Source organism: Epinephelus lanceolatus, chromosome 3 (assembly GCF_041903045.1).
Source record: "Epinephelus lanceolatus isolate andai-2023 chromosome 3, ASM4190304v1, whole genome shotgun sequence".
In the NCBI taxonomy this organism is placed as follows: domain Eukaryota; kingdom Metazoa; phylum Chordata; class Actinopteri; order Perciformes; family Serranidae; genus Epinephelus; species Epinephelus lanceolatus.
Genome location: NC_135736.1, coordinates 39,931,448 through 39,954,005, shown reverse-complemented (window position 1 = coordinate 39,954,005; position 22,558 = coordinate 39,931,448). Strand labels below are relative to the sequence as shown.

The window sequence follows — 22,558 nt, the reverse complement described above, 5'->3', positions numbered from 1 at the left end:
AAAAACATTAAAAACCAATGGGTGACGTAGCTACCATGACGTCACCCATTAGTTTATGGCATCCTGTTTTAAAGCCTTGATTTCAGCATTTCTGCCATTGCCATATTGTGTTTTTGGAGCCATAAGTGACTAGATTCATGTGAGAGGCTGTCAATTGTTCCCTCACCAAAATTTAACCTTACTTTTGGGCATTATTTTGTCCCCTTCCCAAAAAGTTATGCCGACATGGATGATATTAATGTCTTAGGTTGTCTAGTTTCACATGTTAACACACACCTTTGCGGTAACTTAAAAACTGTGCATGCCAATGTCTTTTTAAGACTATAGACCCCTGTTTAAGGCGGGAATATCGAGCCATTATGCTGTTCTGTATATACAATTGCAGAGCAGGGACAGAGATGTCCTGCCTTTAAGCCACCACAGAAGGTAGTATCAGTGCCGAAATAGAATAGAATGTGGCTTGCTTAAAAGCACACACACAGAAAATATATACAATATAAATGGTTAATGCGAATGTACATTACTCCTGTGTCTGCTAATCTTCCTGATGATTGGACTAAGTGCTTGAATGAGAGAGATAGTCCATTTCATTGTCTATGGGAATGTCCAATAATTAAAAACTTCTGGAAAGATATTACAAAACGTTTGTCGGACATGTTTAACACCAAGGTCCCTTTCAATGCCAAACTGTGTGTGCTTGGAATATAACCAGAGGACTTCATTCAAACATCAAAACGGATTAAACGTCTGGACTTTAGACTTCTCCAAGCCAGGAGAGCTATTGCATAATGTTGGAAGAGTATGAATGCCCCATCCTTCAGAATGTGGATAAAGGAGCTATCGGAGTGTATAGGTCTGGAAAGACTGACTTACATTACTAAGGGCAAGCAGGAAGACTTTTTCAGCTCTGGGAAACATACACTTACATTATGAAAGGATGAAATGTAGTAAAAAGTATTTGTTAGCAGTTAGTGGCTAACTCAAAGAAGAAAAACAGCAGCTGTAAATGTCCGAAATTGGGAAAACAATGAGATTCTGGAGCTCCTTACCCTCCGAGCAGACAATGAGATCATCTGCTTTATAACAAATATATGTATATGTATAATGTAATGACATGTAACACATCGTTGGCCTCTAGTGTAGCATAAAACAAATGCGTCAGCAGCACTTTTTAGACAATAAAAATTGCAGTAACATGCCAATAACAATTATTTATCGCCCCTGTTATATGGTGGCTGACAAAAAAAGGATTAATAAATGTCTGCACATTGGAAAAACAAGGAGACTCAGGAGCTCCTTACCCTCTGAGCAGAGAATGACATCAGCCGCTGTACACCAAGGACAGTAAATGATTGTTATTGGCACGTTAATGCCATTGCTGCTGCCAACATGTGTGTTTTATATCACACTAGAGGCTGACGATGATGTGTTACATGTCACGTCCGTCATGTCTCTTTTGATTCCGCAAAACCGCGATGCAGTGTATAATCACACACTGGAGCGGTATGATGCTGCCGTCATTTACTTCTATGTAAAAATGCAAAGGAGGCATCAAGAAGGGATGTCGTGGCAGTCCTATAGTGCGATCTCTGTGTAAAAAGGGATGATAATATATTATTTTTGCAAGGAGGGGGCAGCAATTGTATCAGTGGGGCCATACGCCACTATTGCATGCTCCAAATCTAAGTCAAAACTTTCTGTTCTCAGCATGTAGGTTGTAGCTTGGAGGCTGTTTAATGTAGCGGAGGGCATTTTGAAGATAGTGACACACAGATAGCAGAAGTGTAGGAGAAAGCCGAGCTAAGCAGCCGGGCAGTGGCTGGTTTATAGCCACAGCCTACATCCGGTGAGTCAGACTCCACCTCACCAATCCAAATTCCTATCAGCTATGTTGAAATGCCAATGAAGAATTGAATCTTGAAACTGAGCTGAAAAGAAAGTGAATGCTTGTAATCTGTTCTGCAGCCAGACAACATCTTGAATTGATTCCTATGGAGCTGCTGAATGTGTAAATAGGCAACTGTTTGCTAACACCTTTGCAACAACTTCATAAGGTGGTAATATGTCAGTGTTTCATTTACAGCTTGGCTGAAGTGGGCAAAGCAGTAAACAAGCCAGAGAAACACAAAACGCGTAACGCAGGTACAAGAAAACAGGAGGGTTATTTTAGTTTAGATTTGGAAGTGTTAAGGTCGGGGTTTATTTGAGATCATCAGGAAGTTGACTTACCCAGTCTCGGGAGCAAACTGGCTCCTATTACAGTAAGTGACTAAGAGGAAAGTTCATGCCTTTAAAACCACACAACTAAGCATTTTTTACATCAACTTCCACATTAGCAAGGTTACATAATAGCGTTCTGTCTCCGCTGTAGTCCAGAAATGAGCGAATGCTTTAACAGATGTGCTTCAGTCGGACAAAAGCAGAGAGAAGAATTGCAGAATGTATCAGAGTGCAACACGCATAAACATGTTACACAACAGTCTTGGGAGAAAACTGCGTCAGACTGCGAGCACAGAGTGTGGCAGCCTCCATCTGACCCTGCCGTTAATGGAGCAATAGCTGATGGGAACAACAAGTTGGCATGCAGAGCGCACCACTGACAAGGGTTACATAAAAGCCATTACAGCACAGAGAGCCTATCAGATACAGAGGTGTTGCAATTTCAGGGAAACACCCAAATTTCTTGAAAACCTCAGCACGACATGCTCTTTACTGAAAATGTCCACGAAGACGGCAGGAATGTAAAAAGCACTTGGACTTGTTTTTATTCTCAGAGTTTATTACTGGATTGCGTCACATTTTGAGACACAAATTAAAAGCATCCGCAGCACTTCTCTGTGGTGCACACTGCACAGTGACAGTCGCTTGTTCCTGCATCTCAGTTTCAGATAGATAGAAGAAGGACATGTGTGGAAGCAGCTGACCACAGATAGAAATATGAAACTGTAATGTGTTTTCACTTGCGCCCTCCATGCCACCCACCAGCCGGCTATAACAAGGTGACATTCCTGAGAAAACCGCAGTGCTTTGTAGTGCGCTCTCCTTCCCTCCTTCCCTCTCCTACACCTCCCCTCCTTCCTCCTCCCTCCTCCCTCCTCTCGGTATCTCTTGTTCTCTCCCTTACTCATCCCCTTTTTTTTCCAGCCCATCTTTGAGCTGTAAAAGCTGCTTTGTATTGTGCGGAGGCTTGTGAAAACGGGCCAGGAGAGTAAAAGTAGGTCAGCGAGGAGGGATAGGAGAGGATGGAGGAGAGGGGGAGAGGAGAGAGGAGGGGGTGAGGAGAGACAGGGAGAGAAGAGGAGGGGGTTATTCAGAGTGAAGGGCTGAGGGAGGCAGGGAGGCTTACGTCACATGCCTCTACCGTGTAAAGTTGAGCAAACTACTCAGAAAGAAGCTCTCTCTTGTTGCTGCCTGAGGGAGCAGGTCAGTGGCGCGCACACACACACACACACACACACACACACACACTTGGGTTTCACTGATGTATCAGTTTGCATCATGCTGACATTTATAAAAAAATACACACAGACTGATTAATGCCTCAGGGCTAATGGGATCTGTTGGAAAGCTCTATGACATTTTGATATGATTGTAGGTCATTATCATTATTTTCATGGCTTCTTCTGTTGACCTCTTATGAAAGACTGACGCTTGTTCTTATGATTTCAGTTCATTACTCTACAGGAATCTGGTGGGGAAATGTGAAGCTTTAAGGAAAACGTGTAAATATCCACTTGTACATGTCACTCATACAGCTAGACAGTTGTGACCATGGGTGGACTATGAGAAAATGGGTCCCTGGGCACAGACATGTAAAAGGCCCCTCCACCTTGCTTACATAAGACTGGAAACACACACAAACACTTTGTGGTGATTTTGCCTAAAAATCTCTTGTTGGAGTCATTGTGTGCCTCTTCATAGTAATTTTGTTTCTTTTTTTTGTTGTTTTTGTATCTCTTTGTTGTCAGTTTGTGTCTCCCTTTGTGTCTCTTTGGTTGTTTTGTCTCTTTGTTGTCAGTTTGTGTATTTTTCTGTTGTCTTTGCCCATTTTTGTAGTTGTTTTGTATCACTTTGTGGTCGTTTTGTGTCTTGGTATTGGTTGTTTGGCCCCTTTTTGTACTTTTTGAGGTAATGTTGCATCTTTTTTGGTAATTGTGTGGGTTTTTTTAGATAGTTTTGTATCTTTTTTAAGTCATTTTGTGTCTCCTTTTATGTCTCTTTGGTAGTTTTGTGTCTTGTGGTTGTTTTGTGTCTATTCTTAGTTGTTTCTGTCCATGTTTTTTTTTGTCACTTTGTGATAATCTCTTTGTAGTCATTTTGTGTCTCTGTCTTGGTTGTTTTGCCTTTTTGTATTTTCATGAATCTGTTTGAGGTTATGTTATGTTTTGTTTGGTAATTGTGAGGGGGTTTTTTTAGATAGTTTTGTGTCTTTTTAAAGTCATTTTGTGCCTCCCTTTGGTAGTTTTTTGCCTTTGTGTAGTTGTTTTGTGACCCCTTGCAGTCGGGTTGTGTCTATTTGTCATCAGTTTGTGTCTACTTATATAGTTTTTGCCTTTTTTGTAGTTGTTTTGTGTCACTTAGTGATACTTCAATGAGTTTGTTTTTAGATAGTTTTGTTTCTGTTTCGGTTGTTTTGTGTCTCTTTTTTGGTTGTTTTGTCCATTTTTGTAGTTTTTTTTTTGTATCTGTGTTTGGTAATTGTGTGTTGTTGTTTTTCTGCGCATTTCTTAGCCATTTTGTGTCTCTTTGTAGACATTTTGTGTCTCTTTTTGGTTAGTTTATGCCTTTGTGTAGTTATTTTGCCACTCCTTGTAGTCATTTGTGTGTAATCTTGTGTGGTTTTTTTTGGTAATTTCGTCTCTTTGTAGTTATTTTCTGTCTCTTCATGGTCATTTTGTGGGCTTTTTTCGATAGTTTTGTGCCTTTTCTGGTTGTTCTGTGTCTCTTTGTAGTCATTTTGTATCTCTATGTGATTGTTTTTCCCTTTTGTAGTTATTTTATGTCTCTCTGCAGCTCCTTTGTGTCTCTTTGTGGTCTTAATGTGTCTCTTCCTGGTTGGTATGTATTAATTTTGGTGACATCACTGGCTTGCAGCTTCCCTTTAGATAAAAAAGAAAACTATGAATGTTTTGGTTTGACCAAATTTTTGTCTCAATGGTCGCTTCCACACACGCCATTTAAATCCACTTGTCTCTCAGGTGTACGACCCCGGAGTTTTACTGGTGTGAGGAAGTCAATGAAAGCTAGTAAATCATAGTGAGGAGTGAGTATATGTGTATCTGTGTGTGTGTGTGTGTGAGAGAGAGGGAGGGAGGGAGGGGGGTGTTGGCCCTGCACTGCCTGCGGTGATCAACAGCCCTGGCTGGTTATGTAACTGGGATGCTGCAGTATGTAGGTCAGCAGCACAGGGAGAGGCAGCGATGGGGTAAGGAGGATGAAGCCGAGGAGTGTGTTACACTGTGTGTTGGTATGTATGAGTGTGTTTTCACACTTCGGTATTCCAGCATTGAGTCATTTGAGCCGGTTGTCCACACACACAGAATGTACAGGTTATATCATGCCAAGCAGACATCAAATACCTTCACTCGCCACAGATATCACTGCTGACGGAGACTCAAATTCCTCGGCTGAGAGGGAGAAATCATCAGAAGCTCGACGCTGCAGAAACTCGTTGTGCAACGAAGCCGAACTGACCCAGCTTTAAACATTAACTTGGTGTGTATATAGCAGATGTTTGCTTTTCACAATCCAAACCTCACTAAGTTTAAATCACATGTGAAAGAAAGGAAATCATTTATCAGGCTGTTAGCACAAAGATCAAATAAATGTCTGGATTTGATTAGGATCAGTCCGGATAGAAACCTGTTGTTCTGTTTGTTAAAAAAAATCAGATGAAAATAATCATAGTAATTATTATTATATAATCATGAAAATGAGCTCCACCTTTATCATCTGCAACATTAAAGTAATGGGCATCTTAATGCATAAATAATTATAATCCAGTAATATTATATATATTATTCTGGGACAGGAAATTCTGCATTCGGAGTACTTTACCCGTATATTTTGATGGTAAGACTTCTGTACTTTTTTTGAATGCAGGATGTAAAAGATCACAGTACTTCTTCCAACACTGATTTCCTCTTATGATTACTGATATAATATGAATAAATAGGAGGCGTTTGTGGATCACCTTCTGTGCCTTTGGCTGCATGTCCTGTCATGTTTATTTCACATAATGTTTTAGCAGTTCATGTCAGGTTTTAGTGAAGGGGATCTTTATATCTTTACGTGTGGTAACAGTTGGCCAGATGACAGTTTCAGAATCTCAACAACAGTGTATTTCATCTCCAGTTCCATAAATGGGGCTCAGACTGGGTACACGCCGGCAGGAAGGCTGACAGAGAAAACAGAGTGAAGCAGAAAAACGACTCCTCTGTTGAACATGCTTGGTTGGCTGCGGTTCAGGAGAGAGTTATGTTGCCTGCCATGACCCATTCAATCCCCGCTGCCTCTGTCTACACAGCACTGTAAAATAGGTCAGTGCATGCCCGTGTGTGTGTGTGTGTGTGCACTGCTACAGATGTGTGTACAACAATTATTCACGGACTGCCAACTTTAGTGACTTCACTATGACACGGACACACACAGACACACACACACTATACTGATGCATTTACATCACAACGTAAAAATAGGCCACAAGAAAGTTGTGCACTTTTGAAATGAAAGTAGGCCACTAGGAAGAATGGCGTGTGTGTGTGTGTATGTGCGCATGTGCGTGTGTGCGTGAGAGAGATGAATCAGCTCAGTGTTATGCAATGCTAAACCACCCTTGGGTCCCATTACCATATCTTGTGCCCTTGTGCTACAGGAAGTAGCCTGTTGGCGTGTGTGTTTGTCCAAATGGAGGGTACAGAGCGTGATCTGACATTAACAACCCATCGTCCGTCTGTTTAATTTGTTAATGTGCTGAACCTTCACTTGATGTCAAACTGTTTCTGTTAGCTTTGTAAAAGATCTTCTCAGATCTGCTCTTTGTTTTGTAATCAAGCTACCGTGACAAGAACCTGTTTGGTGAAGGTTTTACAAAATCAAATCAGGGATTTAGGGGATTTTTATTTATTTCAAACAAAGAGTAGAATTTAAACAATTTAAAATGAAACAAACTGTGGACATGGGCTGTTTTTTATTGGTCAGATTGTAGGAAGTGAGTGTCTTTCTTTTTCTATTTGCATTTCCCATCTAAGCCACTGTGCAAGGAGTGGTACAGTGGTTAATAGTGTAAAATTTAATTCAGGGTGAAGATTTTCAGTGTTGACATGTTTGTAACAGGCTCAATTATACAGCAGTAATATGTGTAAAAAAGTAAAATGTACATCTGTAATATTAAGTATTATAATAGGTCTCCATGTCATTGGTCGGACAGCCCATTGGTCCGACATCCCATTAGTCCGGCATCCCATTAGTCCGACGGTCCGCGGTGCTGAACGGCTCCCGGCGGGCGTATTTCCACCTTGATGGTGCGCTGCGACCGGCTCTGGGTCAGCTGGGAAAGGCTTGAGGCGAAGCAGGCTCACGGGTTATGTGTTTGCCACTTTCTTTTTCATTTTAACCCACACCATGATCTTTTCCTAACCCTAACCAAGTGGTTTTTGTGCCTAAACCTAACCAGACCTTAACCACAGGGCATCATGATGATTTCGGAACGGACTTCGGAACAATGGGTTTAATATGGTCGGAACAATGGGATGTCGAACCAATGGGCTGTCGGACCAATGGGCAGTTCCCCCTACAAAGGGGTGTCTCCCACCTGACCTCTCTCCTTTTGCTGTTGTGCTCTGTGGGAGAGGTAAGCGACATTGGTCTTGTGGTAATTTCCATGTGTTAGCGCTGTTAAACTCTTTATAAGTTCATTTTATGCTAACACAAGCTCGTGTCGCTTGATTTGTGTCGGGGCTCGAGTTAATATGGTTGTTTATGATGGATGATTTTTGTTTTTGAATACACAGAGACCACCTCCAAAGATATCCACGGTCTGGGCCTCTTTATATCTACACAACGCAGACATCACTCATCAAACTGAGTTTTTGGCCTGAGACGTCAGAGAGTATGCCGTGAGGCGTCACAAATGAGGCGACATTTTGTGCAATGGTGGCTGTAACCAAAATAGTGCTGGTTCTAACCTTGCTTAGATTACTTTTTACACCTTTACACATAAACATTCAATAACTCTTCCTCGATATTTAGGAAGAGAGGTGGTAGTCCTCTGTTAATAGCTTTTTTGGTTGGCCAACATCATCTTCTTTGTGTGGATTTAGGGTTACCGTTATCGCCACTTAGCATGCTCTTGATGGCGCTTTCATTGTGACAGAGATTGAAAAGCTTGTGATGAACAAAAGAGGGAAAAAACAGTTTATGCTAACACAGGTTAAAATACTTGTATCCCTCTGGACTAGGCCCAACTCTCAGCAAGAAAGCAAATAAATGGATTTCCCAAATGTGGAACTATTCTCTGAAAAACTCTCTGTCTAATCCTTTTTTCTTAAAATCAAAATCTATGCAATGTATGAAATTATTAAAGAAATCAGCGTGGGAGTCGTCTCATCCGTAAGCCTCATAAAAGCAGTAGGTGTGCTGGTTTTCCATTAAACTGAGCTTTTAAAAGTTTCCCATTAAACACAACCAGAGAGCAACTTTATGCTATTGGATCATGAATACTGATTCAGTCCAGGCACACAAGTTTCCCACGTAGCTGCTGGAGAACTCTGGCTCAGGTGTGATGAATGTCTCTCCCCTAACTCCACTTAAAGTGATGCATATCTGTGAGCTGTATGTGTACAATACAAATATTTGACTGACATCAGAGGAACACTAATAGTCCTTGAACACATTAACTCAAGTGCACAGTTTCAAGTCCAAACTGCCACGCTGTTCCATAAATATTTTAAATGTAACATCACTAAGATCAATAAAGTTAATTAAACACGGGGATGATGTCGACTACCTGCCTTTACAAGAAACCCTGTTAACACTTTACAGGAAGCCAATAAGGGTTTTGTTTCTAATAAAAACTTGTTCATTATTAACAAAGCATTTTAATGCTTTTAAGTTCATAAACTAAAATAACCTTGTAGCTGCAGGGTGTGTTAACATATTAAACAAAGGCTGGCGTTTGTTGTAGTGTCTCGTGCTAATTTAGCCTGCTTTTGTACTTTTTAGCTCCTTTAATCTATCAGGAGGGGCATCAAGTCTGCAATTAAAGGACTGCATGTTTTTCAGTTTGAAATAAGTGATAAAGCCTTTAGGTGGGTCCCACACCAACAACCCAATCAGTCACCAGGGAAAATGTTGGCATTGTATGTTAATGCAAACCATGGTTAAGTAACATTTGTATGTTATTATGTAGCCTATACGTTAAAACTTTATGTTTCTTTACATTTCAACAATACTTTGCTTAGGTTTAGGCACAAAAATGTCTTGGTTATGGTCATGAAAAGATCATGTTTTGGCTTAACCCTTTGAAACCTGAGCAAATTGACTTGATTTCCTTTAAAAACATGTGAGCAAAAAAATGAAATGACCCCAAAAAATTAGCAATAAATTAGTAAAAAGAGAAAATTAAAAACAAGAAAATTAGTAAAAACAAAAAAAAAAGTAAAACAAATAAAGAAAGTAAAACAAAAAAAACAAACAAACAAGGAAATGGCCTGGAAAGAGTACTTAAAAATTAAAAAATGCTTAAAATTCTTTTAAAAATAATTTTCTAATTCTGATATTTTTTTTGAATTTGTGGTACCTTACAAGGTTGCTCATTGCCTTTTTGCCCATGTTTTTGAAACAATCGTACCAATTCGCTCAGGGTTCAAAGGTTGAAAAACTTGTGAAAGGCATCTGAAAGCAGCACAAGGTCAAAGAGTTAGAAATACCTGCTCTTGGTGTCACAATCCCCAAAGGAAATGCAGTGATGTCTTGCACTATCTCTGTTAAAAACAGCCACAGGGCACTAAAAACCACTCACGTTAGGGGGCTAAAAGTTACAGTAAACAAGGCAACGGGTCCCTAAAACACAATGTGTCAACAGTTGTCTGCAGCTTATCAGGCCGCTCACCTAGGTGTCACGCCATCCACCACCCCTTCCAGCTCCTGATGACAAAATCAGCACATATATTACGTCACTTTGGAAACAGTGATATGATGGATATGACATGCACAAATGTGATGTTTTCATTGTTTGCAGAAATGTACAATACCAACATTTTCCTCTGGCGACTGGGCCCTGAATGTGACGCTGACATCTGACCTCTAAATGCTCTAAAATGTGTCAAATTATAACTAAAAATGACTACTTCAGCAAATTTATTGTGAGCTGTGAGCAGCTGAACATTACTTTAGCATGTGTGTCTTAAGGCTAGTTCACATTACACGATTTTCACCCTGCTTTTGCATCACAGAGACTACAGTAATCTTTTGAGTGTTCATACCTGGTGACGTGTGTTTCTGTCATCGGGAGTCTCGCCAACTGCATTATGACCTGTGTGTGCACACCACAAGATTTCTCTACCGAGCCCTCGCCGACAGAGCCCCAGATAACGCGGTGACGTCACCAAACTACATTTTTTAACTTGGAGACTCTGAATCAGATCTGTCTCCAGGGCCTGGGTCCAAACACAACACGCTCCCCGTAAACCTGTGGACGCTGCCATTGTTGTTGTTGCTTGCCGGCTTGTCAGTGTTGCCAGATCCTGGGAGAGAAACAAGCAACCAGGGCTATGGAAACAAGCCCAAAAAAAGCGACAGATACAGTACAGGCCAAAAGTTTGGACACACCTTCTCATTCAATGCGTTTTCTTTATTTTCATGACTATTTACATTGTAGATTCTCACTGAAGGCATCAAAACTATGAATGAACACATGTGGAGTTATGTACTTAACAAAAAAAGGTGAAATAACTGAAAACATGTTTTATATTCTAGTTTCTTCAAAATAGCCACCCTTTGCTCTGATTACTGCTTTGCACACTCTTGGCATTCTCTCCATGAGCTTCAAGAGGTAGTCACCTGAAATGGTTTCCACTTCACAGGTGTGCCTTATCAGGGTTAATTAGTGGAATTTCTTGCTTTATCAATGGGGTTGGGACCATCAGTTGTGTTGTGCAGAAGTCAGGTTAATACACAGCCAACAGCCCTATTGGACAACTGTTAAAATTCATATTATGGCAAGAACCAATCAGCTAACTAAAGAAAAACGAGTGGCCATCATTACTTTAAGAAATGAAGGTCAGTCAGTCCGGAAAACTGCAAAAACTTTAAATGTGTCCCCAAGTGGAGTTGCAAAAACCATCAAGCGCTACAACGAAACTGGCACACATGAGGACCGACCCAGGAAAGGAAGACCAAGAGTCACCTCTGCTTCTGAGGATAAGTTCATCCGAGTCACCAGCCTCAGAAATCGCAAGTTAACAGCAGCTCAGATCAGAGACCAGATGAATGCCACACAGAGTTCTAGCAGCAGACCCATCTCTAGAACAACTTTTAAGAGGAGACTGCGCGAATCAGGCCTTCATGGTCAAATAGCTGCTAGGAAACCACTGCTAAGGAGAGGCAACAAGCAGAAGAGATTTGTTTGGGCCAAGAAACACAAGGAATGGACATTAGACCAGTGGAAATCTGTGCTTTGGTCTGATGAGTCCAAATTTGACATCTTTGGTTCCAACCGCCGTGTCTTTGTGAGACGCAGAAAAGGTGAACGGATGGATTCCACATGCCTGGTTCCCACTGTGAAGCATGGAGGAGGAGGTGTGATGGTGTGGGGGTGTTTTGCTGGTGACACTGTTGGGGATTTATTCAAAATTGAAGGCACACTGAACCAGCATGGCTACCACAGCATCCTGCAGCGACATGCCATCCCATCCGGTTTGCGTTTAGTTGGACGATCATTTATTTTTCAACAGGACAATGACCCCAAACACACCTCCAGGCTGTGTAAGGGCTATTTGACCAAGAAGGAGAGTGATGGAGTGCTGCGGCAGATGACCTGGCCTCCACAGTCACCGGACGTGAACCCAATCGAGATGGTTTGGGGTGAGCTGGACCGCAGAGTGAAGGCAAAGGGGCCAACAAGTGCTAAACACCTCTGGGAACTCCTTCAAGACTGTTGGAAAACTATTTCAGGTGACTACCTCTTGAAGCTCATCGAGAGAATGCCAAGAGTGTGCAAAGCAGTAATCAGAGCAAAGGGTGGCTATTTTGAAGAAACTAGAATATAAAACATGTTTTCAGTTATTTCACCTTTTTTTGTTAAGTACATAACTCCACATGTGTTCATTCATAGTTTTGATGCCTTCAGTGAGAATCTACAATGTAAATAGTCATGAAAATAAAGAAAACGCATTGAATGAGAAGGTGTGTCCAAACTTTTGGCCTGTACTGTATATAGAAAGGCAACATTTAGAGAGCAAGCTTATAGGTTTATTTCTGGCTAATTTCATTCAGCATGCCAAGTTCAGGCCGATCTGGGCCAGGTCATTTTCGCTTCCTGGAGTATTTTCGAAAGTTATGCTCCTTTTAGTTACTATCACTACACTTCACTGCTCTGCTATAAGAAAACTCTGTATGGGAAATACAGAGAAAGGATTCTGTACCCTACCTGCCTGTAACTTTAGGAAGACACTTGATTTGGCTAAGGCAGAGCGATGAGGCCTCACATTAGCTCCAGATACATGTAAGAATGTAATTTAACACAAAACGAAGAGCGTCTTGTCCCAAATTACTTAAGCTGACACAATTGTAGGATTGGATCTCCTCAGGGCGAGTACAGAGAGGACAGATGATAACAGAGATGTGGGCTTGTGAGTACAGACCCACCTATCCTTTAACCCACATATTTACATGACGCTGGTGCGATCCGTTAGGTACAGTACACACAGCTGGTGCTGTGCTGTTTCATCAGGATTAATGCACAGTCTGCATTTTCCACGTAAGCCAACGTTACAGGAGCTCCAGCAGCAACAGCCTGACAGACAAACAACATGTTGAGGCTGTGATGAGTGAGGTAACCTGCAGTCCTTCGTGGTGGTTATTAAGTGGATTAACCCCTTTAGATTAGTCTCAGCCATTTCTCCCATCTGTCTACTGTTATAATACAGATCTGCTACTGTACAACCACCACAAGACACACACACACACACCCACAAGAAAACACAAAAGAGGCATTAGAAATATGTGTACACGACCATGTGAGCAAATCTTCTCCCACTGACCTACTGAACTCTATATCTGTGCGTGACCTGGCAGGCGCACACACACACAAACTGAACAAATGTTGCTCACATGCTTACATAGACATGCTCAAACAGTGGCCTCTGCCTCACATGCAAGAAAACACGCACGCACACATGTACTAATCTGTGATTAGTCGTTGGTTATTATTCCCAGTCGAGTGAACAGGAGACATGCAACTTGTGCTGCACGTCAAGCATGTCCCGCTATACAGACAGATTAAGACTTAATGTATAAGTGTGTGTCTTTGAGATCATTTTGTGTCTGAGGATGTTTTATGTCTCTTTGTGGATGTTTTGCATCTCTTTGTAGAGGTTTTGTGTTCCTTTGCAGTTGTTTTGAGTGTCTTTGTGAATGTTTTGAATCTTGTGGTAGATGTTTTGTCTCTTCATAGACATTTTATGTCTTTCTGTAAAGGTTTTGTGTTTCTTTGTAGTTGTTTTGAGTGTCTTTGTGGATGTTTTGTGTCCCTTCATAGACTTTTTGTATCTCTTTGTATAGGTTTTGTGTTCCTTTGTGGATGTTTTGTGTCTCTTTGTAGATGTTTTGAATCTTGTGGTAGATGTTTTGTCTCTTCATAGACATTTATGTCTCTCTGTAGAGGTTTTGTGTTCCTTTGTAGTTGTTTTGAGTGTCTTTGCAGATGTTCTGTCCCCCTTTGTGGACAATTTATGTGTCTAAGTAGACCTTTTGTGTCTCTTCGTAGTTGTTTTGTGTCTCTTTGTGGAGGTTTTGTGTCTCTTTGTAGTCATTTTGTGTCTCTTTGATTGTCTTTGTATACGTTTTGTATCTCTTTGTAAACGTTTTGTGTGTCTCACTAGTCATTTTGCATCTCTTTGTAAACTTCATGTGTCTTTTTGTAATAGTTTGTTTGACTCTCCAACAAGAAATGTTGGCCTAAAGAAAAGTTACAAAGAGCTGCATCTTTCTGAAGATGGTCACACAGGACAGGTGTGCACATACTCATGTTTGTTAAAGATGAAATTAAATTAAAGAAATAATAACTGCATAAAACATGAAAACTTACACCCTAATCTCTAAATACCCCTGCACGGTTCAGTCTCCCATACATAAACTTGCTTACAGAAAGTACAAATCAAACAAAATGCTCCATTTTGGGAGGATATTTTATCATAATTGGTTTCCAAAATACCTAAGGCCTGTCTGGTATTAACCAGCATAAATCAGCATATTGTGCATCATGATTTATATATGACAAGTGCGCATATAAACTCTAATCCTGCAGCATTCCAGTCAGGAATATTCCTCACTTGACAATGCATCCGTCTACAAAGCTTTGACATTTTCAGGCAGATAGAAAATCAGTGTGATTATTTATTGCAAGGTGTATTTGATACAGAGCTGCACCCAGATGTACATGACAAACCACGACACATTTCTGTTGTTTTTTAGGCAGGCCTGATACAGAGACTTGTACTTTAAGTAAGACTACAAATATGAAAAATGTTAAGTACAACTTGTCTTAAAGTCAGAGCTCACTCTGTGCACAGCTAAGATGTGGTATATCACCACTGTATATTGAGACTGGAAGATACAAAGGTGTAACTGAATATTGTGAGCTGAAATGATTTCTTTCTATACTCTTTGTGGAACATCGCTTGATGCAGAGGTTTATGTCTGTTTTGCCTGATAAAGTTTGTGTTTATATCTGGATGATTTTTATCTATTGTGCTGCTGGATGATGATGGGTTAAATACCAGAATGTTTGGCTGGTTATTGGTTAATGTGTCTGGATAATCCCATGAGGGATGAGTCATGTAAATGTCCAGACACGAAAATTAAATATTCATTCATTCACTTGTTTCACTTTAAGTGTTCTCTAGTTCTTACTGGGTTGCTGCATATCTTGATATAAGTGTTGTTCTCAATTACCCACCAAACACTTTTAATTACTAGCTTTTTATTTGACAGTGAATCTGGGACGTTGCCGCTCACAGTCGGTGCCCGGGGCTAGCCACTCACCAGACCATGTTTATATGCAATGTCTCTAAAGTTTGGGCCCCAAACAAACTATTATTTACATGACAGTCTGTGCTACTCAGAAACCAAAATACTGATGATTTTATTTTTTTGCTGCAGGCTTAATTTCTGCCCTTAAAAAGAACAAACACTCCATGAAAAAACAAATCATGTAAAACTAATTTGAGCAGCTCTGAGTGAATCTCTTGTGAGTCAACCCGGGGCTGAACTGGGACTAATTTATATTCGGCTCTCACATGATACCAGTTGACTGAATGTTAGTCAGCCTATCGATTGATTCAACAGTCTGTAAGTTCATGCCAGGAACGCGTCCCGATCTGGTCCCATATACACACTGGAAGTCATTAAGACTCAATTAGCCACGAGGCCCCGGGGCAGAGGAGGGAAACAAGAAACCACAAGTGAGGAAGAGAAGAATCTGTTCTGCCCTCTGGGAAAAACACAATGTCGAACAGTGGTCAGCTGCGGGTGAGGAGGGCGTGTGACTTAAGTGTCACTGTGACATCCTGCACAGGTGGGGACGGTCAAAACTAATACAGGTAATAACACACATATGAACAATGGGGGTGCAGTGGTGAGCATTGTTGCCTCACAGCAAGAGGGTTGCTGGTTCAAACCAGGAGTTTGGATCCGGGTTTCTCCCACAGTCAAAAGACATGCAGGTTAATTGGTGAGAATAGTTGTCTGTCTCTACGTGTCAGCCCTGTGACAGTCAGGTGACCTGTCCAGGGTCCTCTCGCCCAATGTCAGCTGGGATAGGCTCCAGCCCCCCCATGACCCCTAACAGGATAAGCAGTTACTGAAAATGACTGAACAATGGGTCTGTTTGCCATCTGGTGTAGATAAACTAATGAATACAATGAGGCTGAAAGTCAAAGATTTGAATCATCAGTCTATAATTCTTCAAGTCAAACCGTCATTTATTGGTTAGTGGTTAATTAATCAGGGTGCAGTGTACTTGTGGGGGACATTGCAGTCCCCAGAAGCAGCTGCAGAGTCAGAGCTCCTCGCTGTCACGCTGCTCTTTCAGATAAAATCATTACACTACGTGAAGTCATGCAGTCCGCTTGCTGAAGATGTCTGCGATGGGTTCAGGCAGCTGCGAACCCGGACCTAGGATGACGCCTAGTTTCCATACAGTTTTGTTTTGTGTGTAAATTTCCGCATAGTATACAGAGTACTTTCCCTACTGTTCAACACAAGGAAATGCATCTTTTTACTGATGTATAGAAACCGCAGAAATGTTTTTGTCCTAAGTCTTGTGGAATGAGCATACAAAGACAACAACAGGATGACGACCAATAAGCGAGGACATTGACCCGTCAGGTGTGACCCCAGTTTTGTAAAATATTTTGTTAAAAGACGTATGATTCACTCTGCATGCACTTTCTAAGTTGCACAGTTAGCATGCTACCACTGTTAGCTCGCTAAACATGCCACCAAATCTTTCACTTTGAAAAAATATATAAAAAGAGCTGTATTATATTCATCAATCTGTTAGCGAATTCATTTTTATGCTAACCTCCTGTGGCACAGTGCATACAGTCTGTCTGATGTCTGCTGCAAAGGTAAAACATTTTGCAATGCAGCCTACTCGAGGCAAATTCCGGACTGAAAAAACAAAGAGAGCAGTTTCGCAAACACAGAGGTCACTGAGGTTTTCATAGGAATGAATGGACTTCCAGTTAAGTGACACAAAGCTATGTGGAAACAAGGCGTGAGTCTGAACGAGATGGAGGTAGCTGCTTGCAGACAGAGAGGCTTCGCCCCAGCTACGCAACCAGAAAGCACTGTTGCCAACTCCTCAGTAAGAAAAGTAGCTACTGGCTGTCCTAAAAGTCGCTAGAAGTCGCTAAATGACGTCATCGCCTAATTTGCATAATTCTCCATATGCATGTAATTGTAATGGCTGCTGTAGGAGAGAGGAATAACGTCGTGGGAGAGACAAAAACTGAGTAAAAAAAACACCCTGAATATGTTTAGAACTACAAATGAACCTTCTTTCAGTGATTTATATTAGACAAAGAAAATTTTACATTTACATCCCGCCCTGACTGTAAACCAGGTCGGGATCAGAGCGATAGATCAGTCAGCGGCAGTTCCGCGCATGTGCGATTCACTTGCAGTCTGGACGTGGAGGGGTTAACGTCTCCTGCTCTGACTGCTGCTGGGAGGGAGAACTGGGCCGTCTGTGAGTGATTTGGGGCGAGAGAGGAGCCCACGGCAGCATCCGCTGCCCGTTGAGAAGAACAAGGATGATACGTGCTCTCACAACAGTCTCCAGAAGTCTTCAGTAACATCAGAAAAAGTCGCTAGATTTGTCGCTAGTCGCTTTTTTGAAAAAGAGTCGCTAGAGGGGTCTGAAAAGTTGCTAAATATAGCGACAAAGTCGCTAAGTTGGCAACACTGCCAGAAAGGGAGCTCAGCCTTGCATCAAATTTTTCCCAGTGGCCACATGTGGTATTGTATCGGGAAAAAAAATTCCCTGCGGCCCAAAAAGCATTTTCCCCATAGGCCACCATATAAGAGACATCTGTACAGGGGAGCAACTCCACTGGATTGACTAGGCGCCATCTTGGGGTCCAGTATCTAGTTATTATTAAAATCTATGCTGTGCCCAGTCAGGCTCCAAGAAAACGTTATCCTCTGTCTTCTGCTTAGAGGTGGTGAATTTAGATTTAGATTTATAATTTAGTGGAGAATTGTTGGCAAAAACGCGCATGTTTCCGATCCATCTTTAGCGCAGTTAACGTGTATTAGCTCAAAGGACTGACTTGACATGTTAACTTTATTGTGCGAACACTGCTGTCACCCTGAACGTCAGGCTGAACCCCAAAAATCTGGCAGTTCAACAAAGTGCTGCTTGATAGTCTGTATGAAAAAGAGGAAAGAATAGTTGAATATTCATGTTCAACAGCCAAATCCGAAAATTTTGAGTCAGGTACAGCCTTATAATACAAACCATTACTCAACACAACATACTGCATGAGGGGCAAACACAAGCAAGATAAGCAGTAGTACTGTTACAGCAGACATAAAAAATATGGTTTAAAAGTATACACAGATAAGAGGTAATGAAAGAGAATGCATACATCTCTGCCTCTATACACACACACACACACACACACACACACACACACACACCCCTTGCACTGACCTCCTGGAAATCTGACCCTTCTCCTCCTGACATTGAAGGTGTTAATGAGCGTGAGTGTTCAAAATATGGAAATTAGACCTCCGACAACACGCAGCAGAACTGGCCAGACAGGTCACGACCTCCCGCCACCACACAAGCACACATCTGTCACTGTGACCTCTGACCTCTCACATTGTTAAATGTTTCATCAGGGTGCCAAGGCAGGAGAACGACCCCGCTGACCTCCTTGCACCTCTCCTCACTCGCCTCTAGCAGCATTTCTGCAGCTCTTCAGTCGAGACGAGTCACGTTTGTTCTTTTTGATTTTCATCTCGAGCTGATGTCTTTAACTGCTGAGACAACAGTGTTTCCACTCAGAGATTTTATCTGAACTCATTGCCCAAAATGTAGGTCACTCCTGAAAGGGCCGGATGTTTGACTGAAGGATAAACCAGTTGTTTGACTTAGAGCGGGGCGAGCAAAGCGAGACGGAGCAGTCAAAGCATTTTTGTTTGGCGCCATCTGGTGGTTGGCTACAAGCCTCATGTTTATCCAGTTGCAGTCTCAGTTATTTCAAGTCTGTACTGGCTGACTAACAAAGCCAGAGTTGACATAAAAATCTCAAATAAGAATCATACATGTCTGGACTCAAGAAATTCCTCAATCAAAAGCAATACACTAAACAAAAACAAAATATATGATAAATAGAAATTAGCTTTATTAATGGACACTTAATACTAATCATACAGAAAGTGCTTAGATTAAACTCTAAAAATAAAGAATCTATTGAAATAAAATATTAGAACAAAGACATACAGTAACGTTGATGACTTCACTTCCATTTCAAACTTAAAGGAGGACAGAAACAACACAAAAGCCTCCTGATAATACAGACAGACAGGACATATAGACAGACACAGTTGAAGTCCTCCTTCATATTTAGTATTGCAGCTGCCACACCTTTGTTACCAACCTTTTACCTGACCTATTACAAAGCACCGCAGCATTACAGCTGCACTCAGAGATGCAAAATCCTGCCCAAAACTGAGGAGACACTTCAGTGTTTTTTCTTTTTGTTCATTTTAAACATGAATGTGAACTAAAATTTGACTTCACCTTTAAACCAGTTTTATAAGCTGCCTTAAGAGTTTTGGGGAGGATTTCACAACACTGAGAGGATCTTACACATGTCAAAATAAAATCACGTACTGAGACACTTCATTGTCACTTACAGGAACCGTTCTTCAGATTCATTCACAGCCCCACATGCCACTTGTCGTAGATGCCTACTGTTCTTTTATCGCCCTGAATTACAGCCTTTATCTTCACTGAGGAAAACATACCAGAGATATTTCTATGTCAGATATTCAACTCCTCTTTGAGCATAAATGCCACAGTCCAGGTCAGACCACTGAGTGTGTGCACATCACGCTCAACATGCAACGTCTCTGTTAAATTGCAGCAGACCGTAAAAAGTCAGCTTTTGAGCTTATGAGATACCAATGAACTGAAGGAATACTTCGCCTGGAAAACGACCATTTGTATCTCTCACTGTGTGTCATCTTGAAAATGTTTTTCTTTCCACATGCCGTCACGGTGAACAGAGGATCCAAAAAAGGCGAATATTTTTCATGAATTAAAGTAATCAGGGTCCACATTTCACAACAAAACATCTATTAACATACACCCACACAACTCGTGCAGTATTATCCCAGTCTCATTTATCCAGCTGAATGCTCAGTTCTTCCCTTGCACATGCTTTTTTTTGCTAAAATGTTACAATATAAAACACCTCCTCTTATGAATAGTGTGCCGGAGCAGTTTTAAATAGTAATATTTTACCAAAAAGAATGTGTCTGGGAAGTATTGAACAAACGTCTAGATAAATGAGGCTTGGATTATACAGCACAAGTTGCGTAGGAGTTTGTAAACAGATGTTTTGATACTGTTAAATGCAGCACCCATTTACTTTGACCTTTTTTGGATTCTCCATTCACCGTAAAGCCATGTGAGTAAAACATGGTTTTCTTCACAACTTCAGCGTCACACAGGGTGAGTTACTGTCACACATATGATCATTTTGGGGGTGAAATATTCCTTTAAGTACACTTATGTCTGAAAACAGTTTAGCATTTAAGACTGAAGAGGAAACAAACAAAACAAACACATCTTCCTCATGCCACTTTTGCTCTAAAAGCTGAATACTGAAATGCATTAAATAATTTAAGTTGATAAAATTATATTAAGTTACAATAAAACATTTAAATCCTCAACTAGAAGTCGACTGAATACTTATTACTGACTCTCCAAACTGTGTTTCAAACACCATGTCAGAGGGAGTCTAGTTGTTCTTCCATTGTCCTTAGCATGACCGAAATGCTTACTCATCATCTTACAGTAAGCATCCCAACTTAGTCACTCTGGTTTGCGTAGTTAAAAGAGTCAGTTACTCATTCAGCCGCACGTCCCACGTCTGCTGTACAAGTCCCAGACAAGAAACTGCAGCCGGGTCTGTCAGCTTATTTCTGCTGCCATGTTGTCTCCTGTAGAATCACGACACATGACCGTTTTCTCAGACCAGCTGATCCTGATGTTTGTGTTCAGCTGCAGTGAAACCTGAAGCAGTGTCCACTTTATAATCCATGGTGTAATGTGCATTTGTTCACAATAATATAAGTGTATATCTTAGCAAAAAGGTCCCATATGAATTGTGGTCCGTTATCCAGATGCTGATGTTTAAGATGAACAAACAAAATCCTAATGTCTTGGTCAGTTTCTTCTTTGAGTCTCTCTTCAGTGTGCTTGAACATTTTTCTCTTCTTGTATCACTCTTTAAACAGAATAAGTAAAACACATTGTCGTGTTGCTCCCGTCTTAATGAGAACTCCTCAAGATTATTTTTCAGTCGAAATTCAGTTGCTCCAGAGTCTCTATTTCAGAGTCACTCATATCTGCAGCACAGTCACAACCTCAACAAACAGCCACAGACGTGTTGTTGGGCTGTTGTTTGCAGATGAGCAGCTCCTCCATCTTTAACATGGACTCCTAACGGTCAGCCCGGACAGATGCTTTTCACTTGGCGTGGCAGTTCTTAGGTTGGACTCCAGGACTGGAAGGGGAGCCCAGATGTCTCCTGTGGCTCCTCCAGCGCTGACGCAGCACAAAGTCATAGTTGGAGGAGGTGCACATGGCATAAAACACATTTGCTTTGTTGGGGATCTGGAGCTCTGAGGCAGAAAGAGGAATGAGGTGATGAAGTGTTGCAATTTATTTTCCATTAGCCTGCTTTATCTGCCTCTATCTCAGTCAGTGATTACAGATCTTTCTCAGAATGATACGGAGGGTAATTTTCAGAGATGCCGGCATTTCAAATCCATTTAGAGAAATTGGAAGCATCATTGAAGGTAATGTAAATATAGTAACAGACAAAATTTGAGCTATCTTCTTTCATGTCTTGCAGGTGATCTGCATTATTAGCTTATTAAAGACATTGTAAATGAAGGATCTGATTTTTGCTTCCTCTACGATGAATTTCCTGACATTTACTGTTTATCTGTCACAGAGGCCACAACTTCTTCTGCTACTAGATTAGAGGTCGACTAGTCTGAGTGGGCGGAAGTTTGCTGCATAGATCAGCCTCTCATTGGGCGGGCGAGCCACCCGCTGAAGTCCCACCCTACCACCTCCTGTTGCAGTTTTCAACACGTCCTTTACTAACTTTTGCGGTGTTTGATCTTGCGGGGATGTAGCCATTTTTCTGCCATGGTTCGCGTCCTGTAGGCGATATTTTTGTGGGCGTGTTACACCAAAACCTGTTTCCCCCCGGCAATATTTTTGCAAGCGCACCGTTGCTGTGGCACCGCCCAGAATGATTGTCATTGGTTGAAAGAAATACAAGCAGCCGGGGAGTTTTTTTCTCCAATCTTAAAGTGAGAGTCGGCCCAGCCAGACCTTTCTTTTCTTGAGAAAGGTCTGGTGAGCAAGACTAGAGGTCGACTGATGAAACGGTCAGCCAGCGGCCATTTAACCAGGCCAGTTAATGCCATTTTAAGATAATGATGGCTTTGGCTGATGCTGAAGCAGAATCGTCAGTGTGGCTGCTGTGGAACAAAACTGGCGCCCAATTATTTGCCATTCTAC

General features: G+C 41.4%; 1 protein-coding gene across 4 annotated transcripts in view; it reads right to left on the bottom strand.

Annotated features, from left to right (window-relative positions):
• Window positions 1-22,558, bottom strand: part of rgl3a (ral guanine nucleotide dissociation stimulator-like 3a) — a 68,438-nt gene that overhangs the window by 21,774 nt on the left and 24,106 nt on the right. For 3 of the 4 annotated variants that reach the window (XM_078166361.1, XM_078166360.1, XM_078166363.1), the window contains one exon: window positions 19,113-21,645. The exons of the other annotated variant lie outside the window; for it this stretch is intronic. In XM_078166361.1, coding sequence (XP_078022487.1) covers window positions 21,491-21,645 — 155 coding nt within the window. In that variant the 3' untranslated portion in view covers window positions 19,113-21,490. Of the gene's footprint in view, window positions 1-19,112; window positions 21,646-22,558 lie in introns of those variants that run through there. 4 annotated transcript variants of the gene reach the window in all.